Source organism: Aphis gossypii, chromosome 2, assembly GCF_020184175.1.
Source record: "Aphis gossypii isolate Hap1 chromosome 2, ASM2018417v2, whole genome shotgun sequence".
NCBI classification, from domain to species: Eukaryota; Metazoa; Arthropoda; class Insecta; order Hemiptera; family Aphididae; genus Aphis; species Aphis gossypii.
This window is the reverse complement of record NC_065531.1, coordinates 9107394-9133078: the sequence shown is the minus strand read 5'-3', so window position 1 is coordinate 9133078 and position 25685 is coordinate 9107394. Positions and strand designations below refer to the sequence as shown.

General features: G+C 30.6%; 1 protein-coding gene across 1 annotated transcript; it reads left to right on the top strand.

Annotated features, from left to right (window-relative positions):
* The first annotated feature begins 40 nt into the window (after nucleotides 1-40).
* LOC114122283 (uncharacterized) lies at nucleotides 41-25401 on the top strand. The gene is made up of 9 exons (XM_050199037.1): nucleotides 41-153; nucleotides 276-411; nucleotides 1266-1414; nucleotides 1480-1570; nucleotides 5114-5274; nucleotides 5343-5601; nucleotides 18379-18455; nucleotides 18536-18633; nucleotides 18695-25401. Exons 1-9 carry the CDS (start codon nucleotides 121-123, stop codon nucleotides 19023-19025), a joined length of 1335 nt encoding a protein of 444 aa, XP_050054994.1. The 5' UTR covers nucleotides 41-120; the 3' UTR covers nucleotides 19026-25401.
* The last annotated feature ends 284 nt before the right edge of the window (nucleotides 25402-25685 follow it).

The window sequence follows — 25685 nt, the reverse complement described above, 5'->3', positions numbered from 1 at the left end:
TATGTTTATATTTTTTCATAAAATAATAATAATCTGTATTTTGAACAATTCAATATTGTAAAAAAAAGTTTGTATTATAATTATTGTATTACGATTAATCGATCGAAATATTTTTATACAATGGCGTTAAGAAGAATGTCCAAGACCCTGCAGGTACATATTTCGCTCAGTAGCCAAAGGGCACTATAGTTAGGGGTACTCCTTCCCTGACCTGGTTGACAATTAGAAATAAATTGTTGTTAGTTGATAACCGAGTACTCTTAATGTGTTAACAGGTACCGTGGATCGAACTGGCGAACAATGCAATCCAGAAGAAATTCTTTCACACATCTCCGGCCGTGTTTGGAGCAAAAAAAGTGGTTACGAGCAATTTAGACACCAAGCGGGAGTGGAATAGTTGTTTAACTAAAAGTAAGCTAATTATAAGGGATACAAGACTTGAATGAATGCCTTATTTATTATTAAGAGTTATTAGCTATTTTTAGTTATCTTAACTTATGATTTATTATTTTAAATTTGCGCGATTACCTTCCTCCTGATCGTCGGAGGGCTCTCGAGGTCGTGATTCGAGAACGATCAAGTATATATTGATAAAATATTAAGTGAATTATTAATTTATTAAATTCTAATAAATTAATAAATAAAATATGATACCTATATAAAATTATAACTATATAAATATCGATACGCATGCACCTTACGTCCTTACCTTATACGTAGCTGTCTGAACACGCAGTAGACGTAATAAGGAGAGAAAGAATTATTTTAAATACTCAAAAAGAAATAACTGAACACTAATTAATTTTGTTTAAAAAAAGGAAACAGCACAGTTGTCGCTCGCAGGATCTTTTGAGTATGTGTTGGCTATCTGTGAGGTGCTCGTGCACTGATGATAGGAGACGATTTTGGTCAAACGCGCCAGAGTCATCGGCGGCCCGAACAAAGGTGTCGGTGTCTCCAAATAAAATTGTCTTATTCCTTGGCGATAGAAACCCTGACCTGATCATCCCTTATCTCCGGCGGTACATGAAAGAAATTGCATGTGTTGCGCCGTACCGTTATAATCCCGTACAGTGTCCTGTACGTGACTAGATAATGGGAATCATTCCAATCATCCGTGACGTGATTTATTGGGGTTTTTTAGGTTATATTACATGCGTGCGACAACTTTACCGTTATTTATTTTATTGCATGAAAATAACGCATTTACAATTATGATATGTGCAAGCTAGCATATCATTACATAATATATATTTTATTTTCAGGACTTATTGGAGGCTCAAGCCGTGAGGATGTAGCAAGACATGCCTCTATATTCAAGGAAACCTTAGATCAAGGGCGTAAATCCAGGCTTCCGTTTAATGTTACTCCTGGATTGAAACAAAATAGAGCAACGATTGAAATAGATGAAATGGTATATAAAAATATAATGTTATATTATTATTTATCAGTTGATATTTTAATTATACTATTATTTAGGCACAAACATTGAGAGAATTTGGCGGTACTGTATCAGCTAATGCATGTGGTCTGTGTATTGGTCAATGGGAGCGCAAAGATGTAAAAAAGGGTGAGAAAAATACCATTCTAAATGAATACTACAGCAGGGTGTAAGGATTTTTTTCAACAACGCATTTTTTTTTTTTTTTTTTAATAACCCTATAAAAATAGAACTATAATAATCTCGAAATATAATATCAAATCATAGTTAAAAGTTATGACATTTTTAGTTTAAAGGTGGAATAATTTAAAATTTAAAACCTATTTCGAAGAAATAAAATAAACATTCATGTTTAAAATATTTTATTTTAATTAATGTCCTCTTTATAGTTTTTTAGTTTTAAAATTAATAAAAAAATATTAGTTTTCTGTTTCAATATGCAAATTTTGACGATTTATTGATTTAAGAATATTGCACTAATTTTGGCAATGGAATTTGTCGTATCTCTTCTAATCATCTAATCTTTTATGTTCCATTATCTCTGTATAGGTACTCCGTATTTAGATCATTAGGACCAGAACTAAACAAGTAACTAATAATATAGTAACAATACTATAAAAATAAAATATGAAAATAATATATTTTTTTTCCTATTTCTAAGCTATAATAAATATAATTTAAATGCATTTCTTAGAGAATTTTAAAGAGTTTTTAGACGATTAAAATCTCTGTCTTAATTATTATAATTATTATAGATATAATACAAACATGCGGCGATAAACGGTTTATAGGAGATTTTCTTTATCGGTATTCGGTATTAAGTATTCTTAAAAAACCCAAACTAAAGAGTTGGCTTTTGCCTACGATTTCTAATAACAAACATAGTTAAGTAGATTCATTGATTTATAATCAATGGTCGTTACTAGTTTAAATTTTTCATTTTTAAATTCACATTTTTTATCATTAATGTACTAAGTAGGTAGGATTTTATTATTGCAAATAATTTCTTATACATACATATAGAAACCACAGAACTACTATTTGCTTGTCTTATCTTATATATATAACAATAAATTATGCTAAATAAACTACGCAAAAATTGTTTATCAAGTGCGCATCTAGCTTTTCTAAATACTCAATATAAGCCCAACTGCGCTTTAGAATAAGCCCTGTAACTACAGAAACTTTACTGGACTTAATGAAGCCAATGCAGCAACGCATGCTTTTATCACTTCTCCAGAGCTAGTTACTGTTTTAGTCATTGAAGCTCGTTTGGATTTTGATCCCACAAAAGATTCAATCAAAGGAGTTGATGGTTAGTTCAATATTACTTATTATTGTGATTACAAATTTTAGTCACTAAAAAAAAATACCACATAAAAAACATTAATCATCAACTTATATAATAAAACGTGAAGCGGTTTCTCTTTCCGCCACCCGTATTATAGACAATTACCAATCACAAAATCGCGCGGTCTTTTCGAAAACGTCGTCCGCCGCCGCCGCCCCCGCCGCCCCGCCGCCGCTCCGTTTCGATACGTTTTTTTCCAAAGGTTTTCCGTTACTCGACCTTTCCCCACGTACAATACGTATATTATTATTATAGCTCGACAGTGATCGTCTTTAAAACGTTCTCGAGAGCGATAATAATATTATCTTAATGCTATTGTCTTATGTATTGGTCTATAACGACGCGCGCGTAATGTAATACGGAGCTCAACGGACTCGATATTTGATCAACCGCGTTTAAAATACTCGTACGAATACGGTCACTTCTCATGTACGCGCCTATACATCATAACGCGTTTCGGTTTCCGCGACATAAACGTTATTGGTCTATACGACGGGCGTTTGTGTTTGATTTTCGAACCGCGAGAGGTACGTCGGAATGGCGCGCGCGTCTATTAAATCGTCGTCGTACGTACGATAACGACGGCGATTCTTCTTTTAAGATCGTTACGGATGGAGACTCGATGACGTGAGAACGTTTTTATTTTCCGACAAGTTTTCTTTACGCGAGAATCATGAGCATTTGACTTTTGACCGGCAAATCGAAGCGATGAATGCGATGTTCTTTGCGGTTCGGAAACGGCTTAAGAGCTCGACGTTCGACGCGGTTATCCATCTCAAAGTGTAGTCGATAGGTTTAGGCGTTAGGTCCCCGTGCTAGGGTAGTAGTTAGGTTCGAATCTCCCGCTCCGGCGGATTCGTCGTCGATCCGACGGCGGCGCTTTAAAACTCACGGCCGCCCGGACGCTCTTGATTTTTTGCATTTTTTTTTTTCTTTTTTTCATTTGATTGTCAAGAGTTAAAACTTTAATATATTTCACTATTACCACCGTTTAATAATATATTATACATACCTACGTATATTACTGGAATATTGTATATTTTATAGTTTCCCATATATTTACTACCTATACGCTATTTATGTATTTATGTATTGATGTATATTTATTATTTTTTTTCAACTCGGCAATATTGTATACATGGATAATTATATATATTAGGCGGATTTGTTATTCAATACCGATTTTCGACTCATTCGAGTGTGTATAGCAGTTGGATTTCATTTTACTTGATAAATCAATGCTAAATTATACGTACCCATATCATAAATATAATTGTGTTTGTATTATATACGTACAGGTTTATCTCGAGTTTTTGCACACCGATGAAATGCAATTGTTATTAAACATTAAAAAAAAGGAGATTTCGATTTTATTTTACGTGGCGTTTATATTATGTTTATATATATATATTGTCATCTTCGTAGTCCGATATTAATTGGATTTCAACGGCGGCCGTGTTAGATTTAATCTTTGGGTATAGACGTATAGTAATACTATCTTATCGTCGATAAGATTTCGACTTGACGAATCGTAAATCTATTTATTGTTGGTAAATTCGTTATACTCCATACAAAATTAGTATTTATTAATTATTAGTGTAGGTACATCATTACTATACGCAGTGTCGGCCCAAGATATTATGGCGCCCTTAAAAATATAACAATTTATTATTATAGAAAAATGTAATTATTACATACAGTTATTATTTAAATTTTTTTTTACTAAAACATTTTACAATTTTTTGATCATCTACAAATGCGCTTCCGGCGCCCCGGGCAACTGCCCGGTTCGCTCGTGCCTTGGGCCGCCACTGACTATAATACGCCTTCACTTCCACTGTCGGCGTATTATTATTAAATACATACAACTTTAAATATGCGAAAGTATTTAAAAATTTTGCTTATTAGGTATATTTGTATTCATAGAAAACCAATACCTCATTGAAATCCTTAAATACATATATTATGTTTGGGAAGTATTAAGAACACCATTAACTTATATATTATGAGACGTTATGCTTAAAATGCTGGTTTAATGTAAACCAGTTATCAAAACATTATACATACTCATTACTCATTCATCTTGACACTTACAAAGCATTATTGCTTTTAATTGGTTCTGAATAAACCAATACATTTATTACAATTAATTGTCTTATTTTTATTTAACTACTTATTATATTTGATTAATGTTGAGCTATAAATTATAATTATCAAACAAATATATACTGTTATTTATTTTATTGCATGTAAATAACGCATTTACAATTATGATATGTGCAAGCGAGCATATCATTACATAATATATATTTTATTTTCAGGTCTTATTGGAAGCTGTACCAACTCAAGCTATGAGAATATGGCCAGATGTACCTCTAGAGCCAAGGAAGCCTTAGATCATGGGCGTAAATCCAGGATTCCGTTTAATGTTATTCCTGGATCGGAACAAATTAGAGCAACGATTATTGAAAGAGATGGAATTGTATATAAAAATATAATGTTATATTATTATTAATTATCAGTTGATATTTTAATTATACTATTATTTAGGCACAAACATTGAGAAAATTTTGCGGTACTGTATTAGCTAATGCATTTAGTTGGTGTATTGGTCAATGGGAGCGCAAAGATGTTAAAAAAGGTGAAAAAAATACCATTGTAAGTTCATACAACAGAAACTTTACTGGACGTAATGATGCCAATGCAGCAACTCATGCCTTTGTCACTTCTTCAGAGCTAGTTACTGCTTTAGCCATTGAAGGTCGTTTGGACTTTGATCCCACAAAAGATTCAATCAAAGGAGCTGATGGTTAGTTCAATATTACTTATTATTGTGATTACAAATTTTAGTCGCTAAAAAAAAAATACCACATAAAAAATATTAATTTGTAACATAAATCTAGAATTTTAGAAGATCGCATGTAATCTTTCATTTATTATATTAATAATTTAGAGAAAAATGATAATTCTCCTTACTTTGAAACGTGAACAAAAAAAATATACATTTTATACTAAACCAATTGTCTACGCATGCAATCACAAATCAAAGATTTTGAATTCCCGCCATGTAGGTATTTAAGTTTTTTATACTTACAATACACAATTGGCATTTAGTACTTTTTACTAATCGTTTAGCAATGTACCTATTTAGGTTTACCTCCCAGCAACCGTCTTCAATCGTTTTATTAATTTTTTTTTTTAATAATTCAATTTTTTTGTTTCGTTCTGAAATATTTTTTGGGTCATTTATAATTTCTTTTAAATCTTTAATTGATAATACAGGAATAAAATCTATAAAGAGTTTAAAAGTATAAAAGAATTAAGTTTTATTTAGTAGGTAGGTAATATTGATTATAATTTATAATATGAAATATGTATTGTATTCATTATAATATAGGACATAGGTAATAAAGATAATTTAATTACTTCTAGTGAGTCTTGATTAAATTTTGCAGTTAAGACATAACTAAAACCACATTCGTTTAAAAGGTACTCTACTAACTGAATTGTTGAAGTTAAGGTGAACCGTAGTCCCTCACTAGTTGGTTTTGTTAGGAACTCACTTTCTTTAATAAGTCCTTTTTCCAAATTTAATTCCCATTCATTCAACCAGTGCATAGCATTATTTAACATCTAAAAACAAAACTTAAACAAATTTTTGAACTCAACAACATTTATATATAAAATTATAATATTAAACTAAATAAATTCAACACAATATTAATTAAAATCTTAAACACAAACATTATACACAACCAACAAACATGCATCACAAACACACCCACAAACACATAAAAAACCTCCAAATCATGACTATTTCTTTTAATTCCTTCAGCCATATGTCTCTTATTTAACGCATCAAACCATCAAACATATCGTTTATTGTTTTTGTAAATTCTACAGTTTCTTCTGATCCTTTAAAACAGTCATAGTTCTTATTCCTATATAATTATACTTAACCTTATTATTGTGTTACAATAAAAACATTTTATTATACTTTGATAGTATGATAATATTATGACCATCATGTTACTATAATATTTATAGACCTTATACTAATTCTTAATTCTTATACTATTAAAAACGGTTAACGAGTCTTTTACGAGTGATTTATTTTAGGTCTTATACTTTTTGATATTATAGCCCAATATTATAACTGACAACTCGACTTGAATGCCCACATGTTATTCGACTTTATACTTATTATCCTACAATACAACATTAGACTTTCGACGTCGGAGGCGCAGGTGGATTGCATTGTCAGATTGCATTGTTGTATAGATTTAGGATACAGATTTAGGTACGTGATGAGATGGTTGATAGCTAGACATTCAATTACCATTTTTCGTATTTATTTACTCGACTTCAGTACTTTTCCTACTTTTTTAGTGTATGATTTATTTTCTAGACAGTAGACACCAGATTACAATTTCCGACCGAATTCCTGATAACACGATTTTCACCCGACTCCCTCGAAGGCGCCGAAGGCGGCTTCCACCAGCCCAGAAATCGAGGCACACCAACTTAGTGCGCTCTTTATCCGTGAAAACTATGTTATATTAATATTTAATTTAATCTATTCTGTGATATAGTTCTATTTCTATCATGCAATAGTACATAAGTATTCCACTGCTGTTATAGAGCGCTGCAGAATTGTTGTTATCACCAAAGTAATGTTGAAAACGACAATTCCACGCTCGTTGAGGAACCATAATATCTTTAATCGTGATATTAACCATGAAGACTAGAATGAGGAGACCAAACTAGTACGGCCACCCGCATGAAAAAAAACGTACCGAAACGAGTCGCACGATTAAACCGTCACAGACGGCGCTGCGTACGCTAAGGTTGCTACTTTAACCCGCGTAGTATAGGGATTATTCATTCTTTTTACGTTTTTTGTAAAATATATGCATTATTTCGAACCATGACCCATTATAAATTGTATAGTTCGTAAAATTACGCATTCATACATGTGCATATGTGTATATTTCATTAAAAAATTTTTATTATTTTATAAATAATCCTATTATTATATTATAGTCAATTCTTCATCACTATAAAATATCAATATTGTTATTAATTGTTAATAGATTAACGTAATGTAGTTACTAGTTTGTACCCTGTGCATTGCTGTTCATAACTAAAATACTTAATATTATTTACAGTGTTGTTTAGTGACTATTTACTATTTTTTGCTGAAATATACACATATGCACATGTATGAATGCGTAATTTTACGAACTATAAAATTTATAATGGGTCATGGTTCGAAATAATGCATATATTTTACAAAAAACGCAAAAAAACATGAATAATCCCTATACTACGCGGGTTAAAGTAGCAACCTTAGCGTACGCAGCGCCGCTTGTGGCGGTTTAATCGTGCTACTCATTTCGCGACGTTATCAGAAGCAGAGTTTGGTCTCCTTATTCTAGTCTTCATGGTATTAACTATAAAAAAATAAATGGACTGCGACTTTAGCAAAAATGAGTAAGACAACATCTGATAAGCAAAAACCAGTATCTTTAAAGAAAAAAATAATGTTTATTTGATTATTCCATGACTTTTTATAGTTGATAAGACATGATGGATAAAAAACACAATATAAACAACTGATAAATTATAAAAAAGTTAAAAAGAACCATAGACCTTATATTATGAAAAGACCGGATAAAAAATTTGTTTTTTACCTTCAGTCTAACATCATGTTTTCAAAGATTCGTTAATGTTCAAAACTTCAAAGTTACTTTTTGTTTAGGTTAGGTTAGTCATGCTTTCAGTGTCACAAAGTTCTTAGTTTTTCCAGTTTTATTGTTTAGTGTGGTGACACTGAAAGACCGTTCATCTAGTTTTCTTTTGCATGTCAGTTGTGAATTAAAACCACTTCAGTTTTGTCCGCTGACCAGTCAGCTTGTTCGTAAAACACCAGTTTCATGAGCTGTTTGCAGTCGTCCCAAACCACGTTGTTATGATTTTGTGAATTCATCGTCTGGTAATTATCGTTCTGTGCATTTTCATTGCCATCACTAATTTGTTGTTCCCCAGTCTAGGGTGGTCAAAATTACCAGCGATTTGTGTAGTGATTCAACGTGTTTTGATGTACCTCGTTGCTCGTTGGACAGTAGACAGTGTATACTAGAGATCCTGTACCAGCTGCATTCAGTGTTTCATTGTTATGAAGTCTTCGTGAACAGTTGTCAGCACACATTCGCCCGTACGCAGGGTCAATTTGTTTTTTATTGTAACTTATTTGACATAACTATACAGGCCCTGGTGCGATAGCGTGGGTATAAAACCAGGTGTGTGTCTCAACTGTGATGTGAGTATTGATCGACCAAATATTTGTGTGAGTGTGATCGACGGGTCCTGAATTATTATTATATATTACATTGTTATTATGTTCTGATAGCCGTTAAGGCATATTATAATATTTGCTGCTGTTATATATTATTATACATTTTTACTGGCTGTGATTTTTATTATTATTACTGTAACGTGGTCGGGGAAGGACCAGTTAAATATAAGATATCTAGGGAGAGTCGTAGGACCCTATAGATATAATTACCGTATCCTGGGGTAGATATCGGAATCTTAAAAGTAATGTAAATAAACGAGAATTCAGCTTCAGTTATTATTAATATTTATTATATATTAAAGACTTATAAATGATGTTACTCACAGTAATCTTCTATACTAAAAATGACTTTTACGTGGTCGAACGGAGTCCTGAACTACTTAATGTCTAGAAGGTGTACAATCGACTGGCTACGTATACATTCATTGTCTTGGTCATAGGCATTACAATTTATATATATGTATGTGTGTATGTGTATTGGTCAGCAGTAACGTTCATATATAATATATAAGTGTCATGTAACATACTTATATTTATAATTGTTACATTACCCCCTCCCTTAAAAAAAAATTACAAAAGAAATTTTGAACATAAACATTGTTTTTATCTCGTATTCGTCTTGATTGCTTGAATAATATGGCGATGATGGGCTGCTGATTGAGGTTTTTTTTTTTGTAATTGTTTCGTATTTCTTCATTGATACAGTGAAGGCTATTTGTGTAGTACAAAGTATAAGTATTTGCTTACAGGTGTTTCTACCGTGCCAGAGGCAAATTATACCTTTTATTAATCCACATAGTGTTTGTCGTATATTGTATAGCGTATACACTCGATTGTTTCATTATTTATTTCATAATTATTACTTTTTCTAATATCATTAATGATTGACAATATGAGTATAACCAATAATATAATATTTATAATAACTTAATCTAATTACAATAAATAATCTCCTCTTTTTTGTTTACATACTTATAATCATAATATTTCTAACATAACTTTAATCTATATTCAGTTACATGATTTGAATATTTTTGGACAATTTAGGTTGGTTAACTTAACTAAATTGGTGTTTGACGTCCGCTGTGTATTTATGAATATATCTGAAACTTGACTTTAAGGTTAACATAATAAAATATTTTTTATACAATAGTTGATTATTAACTAGGACAAAGTGTGATTATTCTATGTTATTTGAATATTGTGTAGTTTGAATACTTCGTCGTATGGGTGTATGATTATTTCTCTCCTGTTCGTTATTTATGAATGATTCTTGCATACTGTTAAATTGCCTTAATATACTGTAAGTGGTATGTTTTTTGCTGAGTGTTTTTTTTTTTTTTTTTTATAGTAAATATCGAGCCTACGTTTGTTAATTATTATTATTATTTAAATTGTTTGTATAATTGTTCATTTTACCCGTGTGTCATGTCGTCAAATATTAATTTGATATTTTATCGTTTAAGTCATGACCTTTTTTTTTAAAAATCATGATGTAATGTAATTTCCTGTATATTAAATTTCGTTATAGTAATATTAATGCAATAAATGTGATTTTCTTATATTTACATTATTATACTAATTAATTACTACATGTCTTAAATATATGTTTATGTTAATATGTAATAAATTAAAATATAAATGTAGGTAATACGCCTAATTATTTGCTTAACTGTGTTATTTATTTAATTTCCCGGTTTTTAAATTTTTTTAGTTGACTAACATGTTTATAGTCGTTTATTAACTGTCTGTTTTTTGTTATTTCTACTACATAAATAACTTCTGATATCTGTCGTACAATTTTGAATGGCCCTCCGTATCTATATGCAAATTTCGACCCTTTATTTTCTGTCTTTACTAATACCTTTTCCCCTACTATGAATTTAATTTGTTTTCTGCTTGAATCATAATGTTTTTTATTTTTTTGAAATTTTTTCTCCGGTAATTTTGGTAATTCGTCTCTTATATTATTTAATTTTTCTAATTCGTTTAAAATTTCTGGTGCAGTATCTGTGCTAATAAGATTATAATCGAATATTGATTTTGGGTGATAACCGTGTAATAGATAAAATGGAGACTGATTCGTTGTTTCATTGACTGATGTGTTGTAACCGAAAAGTACATATTTTAAATATTGATTCCAGCAATTTGTTTTTTCTTGTACAAAATGGCTTATCATATCGATTAGAGTACCATTAAACTTTTCGGTTTGTCCTTGGCTCTGGGAGCGGTAAGCTATTGAGTTAGTACTTCGTATGTTTAGTCGTTTAGTGCTTTTAATAAGTCTTTTACTAATTTATTTGTAAAATATAATCCCCTATCCGAATGTATTTCTCCTATTGCCCCAAACTGTAATATTATGTCTATGAGAAATGCTACGGTTGATTTTGAGTCGGCATGTTTATATGCCTTTGCTATGGCATATTTTGTAGTCGCGCATGTGCCTACTAATATGTATGAATATCCATTACTCGGGGGGTTAATTGGCCCTATATAATCTATAGTGAACCTCTCGAAGGGTCTTCCTCTTATTTTTGGTGATGTTAACATGTGACCGTATGCAGCCGTTTTGTCCGCCTTTCGTTTTTGGCAACTTAAACATGACGTTACAAATGTGCGAATATCTTTATACAAGGTTGGCCAGAAATAACGTTCTACGATTTTTTTGTATGTTTTGTTTACTCCGAGATGGGCCGCGAATGGGTGATCGTGAAAGTTACATAAAATTTCATTTTTACGACAGTTCGGTAATGCTATTAAATGTGTTGTGTTTTCTTTAGACATATGTTTGTACATAAGAACATTTTCTTGATTTAAAAAGTAATTTCTTGATTTTCTTATCCATACTTGGTCCGATATGTCTGGGTTGTCTAATGCTTGTATTATTTTGTTAAGTACTGGGTCGTTACGTTGTTCTATTGGTAAATTAATAACGGTAACGTGACACATGGTTAGGTCCCTATCCTTTTGTAATTTTTGTTCATAAGTTGGTGGGTCGAATACCGGGTTTCTTGACATCGCATCACACACTTGATTTAAAAGTCCTTTTCGGTGTTTTATTATAAAGTCAAAATCAATTATTTTACTTTTTAGTCGTTGAATTCGTACTGATAGAGTTTTAATATGTTATCTAGATATCTAAGTGGTGCGTGGTCTGTCCAAATTTCTACTTCGACACCATATATATATGTGCGGAATGTTTCTAATGTAAAAAGTATCGCTAGTAATTCTAATTCTATTGCGCTATATTTTTCTTCTATCGTAGTTAACCGCCGGGAGATAAAAGACACAGGGTGTAGTCGTTTATCTTCTTCTGATTTTTGTAGTAAAGTTCCTGCTATACCGATTTTGCTTGCATCTGTCCATATTGTTATAGGTAAATTCTGGTTAAAGTGTTTTATAAGGGGTGGGCTGGTTAGTTGGTTTTTTAGTTTTTCAAAAGCATTTTGATGTAATACGGACCATTGTATGGGCGATTTTTTTGTGGGATAATGTCCCCGCGTTAAATCAGTTATTGGTGAAATTAATTCTGCATATCGCGGTATAAATTTTCTAAAAAAATTGCACAAACCTAAGAAACTCCGTGTCTGTTTAATTGTTTTTGGGGTTGGAAAATTTTTTATAGCCGCCAGACCTTCAGGATTTGGTTTAACTCCATTTTGATTTACTATCTGTCCGAGTATCTTAAGTTCAAAATATCCGAATTTACACTTTGTAGCCTTTAATTTAAATCCTGATTCTCTTATTCCTTTTAGTAATTTTTCAAATATTATTAACAGATCATCGAATGTTTTTGCGTAGTTTATAATATCGTCAACATAATTAATAGTTCCCACATATAATAATCCGGCAAGAGCTTTTGCTACTGCTTTTGAGAATTGCCGTGGTGAATTTTTGTAACCAAATGGAAACCGTGTCCATTCGTACAACCCGAATGGTGTTATAAATGCTAATTTGTATCTGTCTGTTGTTCCTAATAGAATATTCAAAAATCCCTGCTACATATCCATTATATTAAAAAACTTTGCCCCTTCTAAACAATCGAAAACAGTTTGCATATGAGTTATTGGAAAATTTGATGTGTTACTTGTTTATTTAGTCGTCTATAATCTATTATTAATCTCTTTGAACCGTCTGCTTTGTTCACTAAAAACGCCGGGCTGGCATATGAGGAAATAGATGGAGTTATAAGACCAAATCTTAATAATTCATTAATTTGTCTCTGTAGTTCCTGTTGTTCTGTCAAGGCTAATCTATATGGTGGTAAATTAATAGGTTCTGATGTTATTGTTGGTATAGGTACATCTCCCACGTCTATCGCCCCTAAGTCCATCGAGTGCTTAGCAAAACAATCTGTATATGTATTTAAAACTTGTTTTAATTGTGTCTGTTGTGATTGGGTTAGTTCCGGATTTATATCGAATTCTAATTCGTCTGCGTTTTGTTTGTCGATATATGATGCATTATTAATTAATTTTAAATTGTTTATATGATGGAATTTTGTTTTTTATACCTATCTAGTATTTTTTTTCGGTTTCATTCATTAGTCTGTTATGATATTCTCTAATATAAGTTCCGCATATATCGCAAAACATTACGTCTCCCCCCTCGCACCAATAAGGATGATTCGAATATTCGTGAGATTTTAATGCTGATTCAGATGTTGACAGATGTTCACAATCTTGACAATATTGAGTATACCACATAGTCGGTGTTCTGTTTACGTCATTATTTTTTATTTCTACAGTATTGTTTATGTTACATTTGTCTAATGGGTTTTTTTTTTCATTAAGGTTGGGTAAATTTAATCTATTGTGGGATTCGTCTAAGTGCCGATTTATATGTTTTGTAGTAGTGTTTACATCTGGTATAACTGTGTACATGCATGTATTGTGTATGGTAAGTGGTGTTGATTCTCGATTTATTAATGCTGGGGTCCAGTGATTGTCTTCATGAATTACTCCTATCGTCGGTCGGTTATTTTTCCAGTATATTATAGCGGTATTTAATGCGTTATTATCTGTGTTTTTGTGTTTTGAAATTATAGTTAAGTTTTTATTAAATTGGTACGCTAAGTATGCTAAATCATCCTCTGTCATGTAATATCCCGATTTTGTATTTGGTATATTAATTTTCTTTAATATTTCTATTGTGGATACCTCTAGTCCTTCTTCTCTCAAGCAAACACGTAGTGCATGTGCACCACAATCTCCGTCGGTGGGTACTTCTTCGATCTTTTTTAAGTATGACGCATCTAATAAAATATTTTCCCTCAGTATGTGGTTAATGTTGTCCGCAAAAAAAAATCCCGTTTCATTATTATTCATTTTATTGATCGTCTCATTACTATTTAATATTGATTTGTTTATGTTGTAAACAGATATTTTTATGCATGTATTTTGAAATATGAACCTCAGCATATTGGAAATAACGGGCCATTCTTTTTCGTCTTGTCCCGCACATATTTTAGGTAATGCTAATTTTTTAATTTGTTGTTCTAAGCAAAATGTTCTTAGGTTTTGTAATGTTGCAAATATGTTACCGTACGATGCTTTTTCATAATAGTGGTTTTTTGTGATTAAATATAATAGCCATTGTTTTTCCGGTTTAATGACTGCGATTTCCCTTACTCTTTTTTTTTGTAAAATTAAATTGTCAACATTATTAAATTTGTTACGAAATTGTAATGCTATACCACGGTTCATCGTTAAGCATTCGCTGACGCAGTGAGCAATAGCGTCACTTGACATATCACTGAATAAATTGCCAGTTATTTCTTCATATCTATTGTTAATATATTGTGAATTATTATTCAGCAATAAAAATTGTTGATATTCGTTTAGTATTTCGTGGGAAGCATATTGTATTTGGGTTTCCTGTATATCGATTATTTTTTGGGGGGTTTTTATTGGCAATTTTACTGTTTGATTTTCATATTTTAATAATATCATATTGTTTTTTAGATCCATGATTGTTTGTGTTTTTATCATAAAATCTAAACCTAATAAGATTGGAGAGCATAAATTATCTACTACCACTGCCTGGTGGTGCATTATTAACGATGCTATTTGTATTTTAATTATAGTTGAACCTAGAATGTTCAATTTTGAATTATTAGCTGTTTCCAAGTACATATCATTAATTGGTTTAATATTATCAAGTAACGTTGTTTTTTTATCTATAACTGTTACACTAGCTCCGGTATCTAACAGTAGTAATGTCGATTGATTGTTAATTTTTCCTGATATTTCGATTTTATGTTTTATTTGTTCGTTTATGTTATAACAACTATATATTACATGATCTATTTCATTGATTATACTATTTTTATTCCTGGTTTTTGGAAAAATATCCTTAACAGACCCAGGTGTCTGCAGGCTTTTTAGTTTTTTTGGTTGTGACAATTTCTTTTAATGTGTCCCACCTTGCCACATTCATAACACGTTGGTATCGGCCTTGGAGAGTTCCAGTGTTGGTAGTTTTGGTACTGATTCTGTTGTTGTGTAACTGTATTTGGTATATTTTGGTTAATGTGATTGTATGTAAATCTAGTGTTTGGTTGGTTCGGATTAAAGTACAGTGGATGTGTTTCAAAGTATTGATTTGGAAAAGGTTGATTATAAAATTCGCTCTTGTTATTAGCTCCATTGGTATAATTTGGTGCATAATTTTGTATCGATTTTTCCCTCATGTCTGTGGTTAATTGTTGAATGTGTTTTTTTTAAATATTTATCTCTTCATTTAATTTATTTACATTTGAATTTTGTTTTTCATCTGTTTTTCTAACCATTTTTGCTAATTCATATCTTTTTAAATTTCCGTTATTTTAGTTATGTTAGTGTTGTCTAAAATTTCTATTTTATTGTATATTTCGTCTGGTAAACCCGCTAATATTTTTTCGCAGATTTCTTCCTCTATCATGTTTGGATTAATTTTATAACAGAGTTCCACCATATTTATTATAAATTCGTTTAAGGTTTCATTGTCCATTAGTTTCCTTTGGTTTAATTGTATTCTAAGTAATTTGTCACTTCCGACATTGGTAAATTTCTCTTTAATTTGTTGTTTAGTCTGTTCCCAGTTTATATTTGGTGTTTTGGTTTTTATTAACTTGAAAAATTTTGATGCTGAGTCTTTTAAATATAAGGGTAATAACGTTATTTTTTCTATTTCGCCCCAGTTATTTATTATTGCAGCTAAGTCGAAATTTTATATAAAAGAGTCAACATCTTCTCCAATTTTTCCCGAAAAAGTTTGTGGTTGATGGATCATTGTTTTAAATTCCATTTTTTATTTTGTTTCGTTTTGATAATTATAATAATTAATTAATTTAGTTGGTTCTATACAGTTTGTTTGATTTGTATTGAAATTGTTACTATCTAATGTTTTGTCTAGAATAAAAGTTGTGTCGTCGAATTTTGGACTGCTCTGTTTGTCTTTGTTTTTTAAATTTGTTACGATTTTTAAGTTTTCTGTTAAGTTATTAGTTAGTATTTCTGTAGATTTGTTATTTATTTTAATATTTTCTCGTATGGTACTACGTGCTAATTCTCTTAATTGTTCCTGAGTCTGGACCGTTGTCACTATACCGAATTGTTCATGTAAAATCGTTTGTAGTCTATCTTTCTTTATTTATGGTAATTGTCCTAATTTACCGTTGAAAAATATATCAAATTCCTCTTGTGATAAGGGCGATTCAAAAATATCGAATTTATTATCTTTTAAATTTTTTATATTACCTTCAAAATATTCTACTCGAATTGCGTTACTAGCATTAAATAAGATCTGTACTTGTTCTAACGTTAAATTATTGAGAAATTGTATTAATCCTTCTCTATCGGATTCCAATAAGTTAAAACTCTGAAAGACCAATTTAATATTTTCTGTATTTAAGTTAAATTGTTTTCGTTATTTTTTAAATACCACATTCCATTATTTAAATGTCACTGCTGCTAATAATAATTTAATAATGTTAATTATTAATAAATTTTGTCTCGCTTAAACTTAATTTTTATTTTATATCCGTTACCTAATAAATCTTAAGACTTACATTACTTTCTTAAGACCTATAATCAATATTAACCACTGAATTTTTCGTTATTCAAAAACTTATCTCGCTTAAACTTAATTTTTATTTCAAATTCGTTTATCTCTCTTAAAACTTAAATTTCCTCTTAAAAACCTATAGACAATGTTAATCACTGAATCTTTCGTTATTCAAAAACTTATCTCGCTTAAACTTAATTTTTATTTCAAATTCGTTTATCTCTCTTAAAACTTAAATTTCCTCTTAAAACCTATAGTTTATGTTAATCACTGAATCTTTCGTTATTCAAAAACTTATCTCGCTTAAACTTAATTTTTTCACTCGTAAAAAAAAAAAAAAAATAAAATAAAATTTAAATTAATTAAAATTATAAATTAATAAAAACTGAAACAAAATCCACGTATTGCAATACAACTGTAATAATTACAGGCTCCGGCGCCTCCACCAATATGTAACGTGGTCGGGGAAGGACCAGTTAAATATAAGATATCTAGGGAGAGTCGTAGGACCCTATAGATATAATTACCGTAGCCTGGGGTAGATATTGGAATCTTAAAAGTAATGTAAATAAACGAGGATTCAGCTTCAGTTATTATTAATATTTATTATATATTAAAGACTTATAAATAATGTTACTCACAGTAATCTTCTATACTAAAAATGACTTTTACGTGGTCGAACGGAGTCCTGAACTACTTAATGTCTAGAAGGTGTACAATCGACTGGCTACGTATACATTCATTGTCTTGGCCAAAGGCCTTATAATTGATATATATGTATGTGTGTATGTGTATTGGTCAGCAGTAACGTTCATATATATATATAAGTGTCATGTAACATACTTATATTTATAATTGTTACATTACTATTGTATTAAGTTAAATATTCATTATGATCAACTATACAGTCCACAATTTTCTTATTTTTTCTGATGTAGTATATATATTCTATCACCTATTATTACCTAACAACAGGTTGCGCCAAAGCTGCTCTAATGTTTGAGCACTTCATGCGCCAACACCAATGTTGTTGAAATAAAATAGAAACAATATTTTATAAAAACATAAATTAAGCTCTAAAATATTTATATTTTCTGCTGGACTTTTATATCTTTTCTTTAACGCTATAAGCATGAGGTGATTTATGTATCGATATAAAATTTCAAGGAGTTTTGTTTGTAGGTAAAGAATTTGATCCAGCCGATCCAGGTCAAAATACTTACCAAGCTCCACCTACTGATGGATCAGCTGTGAGTGTGGTAAGTATAAATAAATAATATTCATATAATAATTTTATTTTTAACTTACGATTTTTTTAATGTGAATACATTTTCAATAGGTGAAAGGAAAATGCACAACTGATCATATTTCTCCGGCCGTCTCATGGTTGAAATACCTAGGTCATTTGAATAATATATTAAATAACATGTTCTTTACGTAAGTTATTATAACTTTGTTTTTACTAAAATATACTAAATATAATTATTTATTATTCTAGTGCGGTAAATTCAAAAAATAATGAAATGAATCAAGGAATATTAGCCCCGAAATTTGCCAATACATCTAAGTATTTTTACAAACTATTATTATACCTTTTTATACAGCTATTAAAGAGTTCGTATTTGAGGTCATTACTCTTATATTATATTATAGTACAAACCATGAATAATTGTTCATTAATTAATATGAAATTAGAAATAACCATTAAAATCTATGACACTCAGCATTCACCGGAAAATGAAAGTTCACTAGAGGACTCTCCAAACTCACGTGCATTTACTACTTATACTTTTATTTTCGAATATAATAGTACTCAAATTTTAAATTAAAATCATAAAGAAAAAAAAATCATAAATCATAAAGACTTAAAGAAACAGACAGGTTCTATAAATGTGTATGCAGTTTTCCAAATCTAATATCCATCCAACAAAACCTGTATTTCTAGAATGATTTACTATATTGATTTCCTTGGATAATGCACAACCTTGCTTTTTAGTGATTTCTTTAAGTGTCAAACTCATTACATATGATTTGAATTGTTCTGTGAACTGTCCATATTTCTCTAATGTTTTTAAACATAAAGGTTTACCATAAGGAGCCTTGCTAAATTTAGTTCAGCTATTTAATATATCAAAAGCTCTGTTGAAGTATTGACAAAATTCAGTTGTTGCAAGAGCATTATTATATTCAGGATTAGTGTTATTGAGGTATTTCAAAGCTGAACTCACACTTTCACTTAATACTTGCACTGCTAACTTAACCCTCATTTTTTCATTCTGGTAATGTATATGTCTGTTTGTCAATTTTGTAGCTAAATGTAAACCTTGATCATTTTGTTTTTCATGAAGCATTCTTATAAAATTCCAATCTATACATTCTCCTTTATCATTGTATATTTTTTGTTTTTCTCTAAAACAGTTGCCAACTAATTTCATAATGTGTGCTACATCCCAAATTAAATAAATTGGTTGTTGTGTAATAGGGTGGTCAATATAAGCCTTCATGTTTTTTGAAGAAAAATTGGCTCCTAATTTAGTGCACATTGTTTTATTTACATCACCGATTTGAAGACTACTGTGAGTTACGCGGAGTTACACATGTTCTCAACTCTACACGTAGACCGCAAGCAAATGGACAAGTGGAGCGTACTAACAGCACCATTCTAGCTATGTTGATTTCTCAAGGTGAAGGAGTACAGTGGGACAAATTGCTGTCGGAGGTACAGAAGCAGATGAATAATAGCGAGTGTTGCCACGGTGCATCGTTATCGCTACTATGCGATATGTCTGTATCTCTCTCCCTTTTCTTCGTCCCCAACAATTACATTAGGTATCTATCACAGATATATAAAAATACTAGATAGCCGACTTGGAAATGATTTTGAAGCCCACAAAATGGCCGAAATTCTCTTATCTAAGAGGTAAATGTTTACATATTCACAACACTGATACATTATCATTGTTATCAATTTAATATTTATCATTAGAAAAAAAAACTGATGGAACTGCATCAGTTTTTAAGTGTAAACGTTGCCCATTAATATTTTTAAAATCTGAGTAAGTGAAATGTTTACTGCATACCCTGATATATTTTGTAGGAACAAATCCTTTTATTTGTATAGCATCTATCCACTTTTTTGTTATTTCTTTATTTAATAAAGGAAAACTAAAAATCAAAAGATAATGTACCTATACATTTTATTTAAATAATTTTCAAAATGATACTTACGAAAAAAATTGGATACCATTATTTGCAACTCTTTTACTGTTGCACTGCCAAACACAGCAAAAATAGACCATTTTGTAAAAAGAATACTACTTTTACTATAAAAATCTAAAATTTATTAATTAGATGCCTACTTGTTTAAGAGAGCTAATCATTATGCATCATCTTTTAAAAGATTGGTATGATAATAAAAATGTGTATAATATAGCAATCTATAAATATATATCCTTAATATGTTAGGTATTATAATTATAATTATTTATTTTGGTCTTGCATAATTGATTTATTCATATAGGTTATAATATTTGTATTTTGGCATAGGTAACAACTAAAAATTAATTAATCAAAATCATTCTTAATTAAAGCAAATTGAATTTTACTAATTTAATGAATCATGAGTTTAAGGTTTTAACTTTTAGTCAAACGTATGAGCTGCAGATTTAATTACACTCTATGTTTAAAGTTAATACAAGTAAATTCCAGCCTTCACCTAGTTTATTTTCTTTTATATTAAATTAAATTATTTGTTCTTTTCTTTGTTTACATTATTATGTTGAAGTATGACTTAGGAACATAAACGTTTATTTTTATATTTAGTTAATTTATTAAATGAACTCAGATCAACCAAATTCAAGCATGTGTGTATTGGATAAGCTTTAAACTTTTTTATTAAACATGTTTATCTGCATTGTATTTCTCGTTTATTATAATAAATAATATTATTATTGTTATTATTAATTAACTAAAATAATAATAGAATTTAAGATAATAATTTTATTTATTATAATTATATATTATTAATACATTTTTAATAGTTTTGTTTCCCGCCATAACATTATTACGGTTTATCACTTTATCATAATATATATTTTGTAAACATTCACCTCTTAGATAAGAGAATTTCCGCCATTTTGTAGGCTTCATAATTTTTACATTACAGGAATAGGGAGTCGTCTATCTAGTATTTTTATATATCCGTGGTATCTATATTATATTATTACGTAAATTAACTTATCATTAGTGTTATCGTTGTCACTTGTCGTAATATTTGGTTTGTTTTAATGTCATGACGTGTTCAATGTTTTATTGTGATTATGCGGCCAACGCCCTTTTGTTATCAATTTTGTTTTGTATAATATGTCCGATATACAAGACGTGATAGTTTTTTTTTTGAATAAGTATCGTTAATTTTTTGTATACATGTATGTTCATGATTAATTGTGCTATTGAAGCAATACGAAATTGTATTCGTTAATCTCGTTGCCACTGCGGCATATATTACTATTTTGTATCGGCCAAGTCATTGCGACAAGAAACGGCCATTTATTATTATAATAAAGTATACACCTTGCCACCATTCACGTGAGTAGTTTTATTTGTCTGTGTGTATTATTACTGTGTATTAGTCTACACCAACTCGTCATTGAGACTTGAGACAATGTTGGCCGATATTATTCAATTGCCCGAGATTGGGATTGGTGCCACATTGAGTGCGTAAGACCGCCAGCACCCACCGGGGTGTGTGAGAGGCCCCCAAGGTCTTCAAGTCTGTCCGCCGTCGGTGGTCTCGTGAAATCATTTTCCACATCGCTCATCATCATCGTAATTTTAAGTTTAGATATTAAGTATTGCCCGAGCTGTGTGAGCTCGGTGGTCATTGCACCAAACCGATTCCGACCACCGAGACATCCCACCCATTATAAATAAACTCATCTTCCTCATTCCCGTGTATAAATTCAACTTCCTTGGTCCCTTAATTGTAAGTAATTTTGGTCTCTTCCTATCGAAGTCGTTGTCGTTATTGTGTCTTGTGTTGCCTACACCGTCAATCTCAGGAGTCGAACATTTGATTGCCTATGTCAAACATACCAGGCGTCATCGCCACATCTTAGCAAGCCCATAGGGCAACACTCGCTATTATTCATCTGCTTCTGTACCTCCGACAGCAATTTGTCCCACTGTACTCCTTCACCTTGAGAAATCAACATAGCTAGAATGGTGCTGTTAGTACGCTCCACTTGTCCATTTGCTTGCGGTCTACGTGTAGAGTTGAGAACATGTGTAACTCCGCGTAACTCACAGTAGTCTTCAAATCGGTGATGTAAATAAAACAATGTGCACTAAATTAGGAGCCAATTTTTCTTCAAAAAACATGAAGGCTTATATTGACCACCCTATTACACAACAACCAATTTATTTAATTTGGGATGCAGCACACATTATGAAATTAGTTGGCAACTGTTTTAGAGAAAAACAAAAAATATACAATGATAAAGGAGAATGTATAGATTGGAATTTTATAAGAATGCTTCATGAAAAACAAAATGATCAAGGTTTACATTTAGCTACAAAATTGACAAACAGACATATACATTACCAGAATGAAAAAATGAGGGTTAAGTTAGCAGTGCAAGTATTAAGTGAAAGTGTGAGTTCAGCTTTGAAATACCTCAATAACACTAATCCTGAATATAATAATGCTCTTGCAACAACTGAATTTTGTCAATACTTCAACAGAGCTTTTGATATATTAAATAGCTGAACTAAATTTAGCAAGGCTCCTTATGGTAAACCTTTATGTTAAAAACATTAGAGAAATATGGACAGTTCACAGAACAATTCAAATCATATGTAATGAGTTTGACACTTAAAGAAATCACTAAAAAGCAAGGTTGTGCATTATCCAAGGAAATCAATATAGTAAATCATTCTAGAAATACAGGTTTTGTTGGATGGATATTAGATTTGGAAAACTGCATACACATTTATAGAACCTGTCTGTTTCTTTAAGTCTTTATGATTTATGATTTTTTTTTCTTTATGATTTTAATTTAAAATTTGAGTACTATTATATTCGAAAATAAAAGTATAAGTAGTAAATGCACGTGAGTTTGGAGAGTCCTCTAGTGAACTTTCATTTTCCGGTGAATGCTGAGTGTCATAGATTTTAATGGTTATTTCTAATTTCATATTAATTAATGAACAATTATTCATGGTTTGTACTATAATATAATATAAGAGTAATGACCTCAAATACGAACTCTTTAATAGCTGTATAAAAAGGTATAATAATAGTTTGTAAAAATACTTATATGTACTACTTTTATTATTAGACCACCTAGACCATTGTATTTGTTTATTACTGCATGCGTCATTAACTGACATCTCGTCAGAACTTCCGTTATGGCATTTTAAAGGCTGAAAAATAGAAACTAGTATTAGTTGAGTAACTCGATAACAATTTGATTTATAAAATATATAGTTTGTATTGGAAATTGGAATACTGGATGAATTTTAAATAAATTGACTAAAATTATTTAATACCTCGCCAAGGGTCAATTGATGAAGTCTAATTAAGGATACATTAAGGGTTGGTATAATTTTGTTGTAATCCTTAATATTGGCAAATTTCGGGGCTAATATTCCTTGATTCATTTCATTATTTTTTGAATTTTCCGCACTAGAATAATAAATAATTATATTTAGTATATTTTAGTAAAAACAAAGTTATAATAACTTACGTAAAGAACATGTTATATAATATATTATTCAAATGACCTAGGTATTTCAACCATGAGACCGCCGGAGAAATATGATCAGTTGTGCATTTTCCTTTCACCTATTGAAAATGTATTCACATTAAAAAAATCGTAAGTTAAAAATAAAATTAATATATGAATATTATTTATTTATACTTACCACACTCACAGCTGATCCATCAGTAGGTGGAGCTTGGTAAGTATTTTGACCTGGATCGGCTGGATCAAATCCTTTTGTGGGTAATTTGTCACCAAATGGATTACTCAATTTAAATTCTTTACCTACAAACAAAACTCCTTGAAATTTTATATCGATACATAAATCACCTCATGCTTATTAGTCCAGTGCAATTAGACGAAAAAAGGGGTTCAGCTCGGAAAAATTCCCACGTAGCTGAATTTTGGTACACATCTTTATTACATCGTTGTAAACAATGTCTAAAAAGTCGACCTCGATATCATGTAAGCGTTAAAGGTTATTCGAGGTCAAAGGTCACTAAATTGGCCTTTTTTTTAATATCTCGTTTTTTATTGGTCGTACAAAAAAAAAGTTTTAGATACAAATTGTAGAGGAGGTAATTATCTATAAAAATGGTCTCTTGACATTTTCACGTTATGTTGATAGTTTTTCCGTTATAAGGCCAACAATGTGTACACTTTTAATGAAATATGATTTTTTCGCTAAAAACAAGTAGCCTTTGCGTTAATATCTCGCTTTATACTGTTTGTACGATAAAAAGTCTCGAACAAAAATTGTAGAAGATAAAATTCTCTACAAAATGGTTATATATATATATCCAATTGCACTTGCGGTATACAAATTTTAATGTTTACCATACAAAATTACAATAATATAATATAATATTATATCATATTATAATAACGATAATAAGAATGCATTCATTTCCACACCACCATTGAGGTAGAAGCATGGTGCGTTTTTTTTTTCATGGTTTCCCCGGTAGGCCTAGTCCATGTACTCAACAATAATTGTTAAATAATTATTATAGGTATCATAGTTATGTAATCGTCAAAACAAAATAATAAATATTACATTTAAATTATTATTAATCATCATCGCTCTCGTCTTCATGCATTTCTTCTTCTTCTTCTTCGTCATTTTGATGTTCTTCATTTTTTTCAAAATTATATATATTGTCTTCTTCCGTTAAATCCGCTGACAAAACGTCAAGTGTGTCTATATTGTCATCTAAAGCATTGTCGGAACTTGAATTAAAACACGACTGCCCACGATAATGTCCACAAATAATTGAACATTTGATACCAATTTTTTTGCAACTGCAGTTAGTACCACAGCCTTTTTTACAGTTACAAAAAATCATATTCACCAATTCATCGGGTGCGGGTGGTAACAATGTCATTATAGGCTCCAAAACATTGTTATTCATTATCCACCCCCAGTTTTCCGGGTTTAATTTGTTGCCCAACCAAATTTGTACCTGGTAATAAACTCGAAGCAGATGCTGTTGGGTGGCGCTATTTGTTGGTGGTAGAGATGATAATTTCACAGGTTTATTATTTCTAGTTAGTTTAGCAAATGTTATATATCTGTAATTGTCGATGGAGACCACTTGTTTTTGGGCACCATACATTGCTAAAATAAATTTAATTCCATGTTCAAAAATGTCTTGAACGGAGCAATTTTGATTTTTGAACACTGCTGCTGCACTATGAAGGTCTGGACGATTTTCTAATAGTTTCAAA

Excerpts from the sequence above, each read along its gene's own strand:
- LOC114122283 (XM_050199037.1), top strand. The coding sequence starts at position 121 with ATGGCGTTAAGAAGAATGTCCAAGACCCTGCAG. Across the intron at positions 1,415-1,479 it reads CGATTGAAATAGATGAAATG|GCACAAACATTGAGAGAATT; the intron begins GTATATAAAAAT and ends ACTATTATTTAG. Across the intron at positions 18,634-18,694 it reads TTAAATAACATGTTCTTTAC|TGCGGTAAATTCAAAAAATA; the intron begins GTAAGTTATTAT and ends TTATTATTCTAG.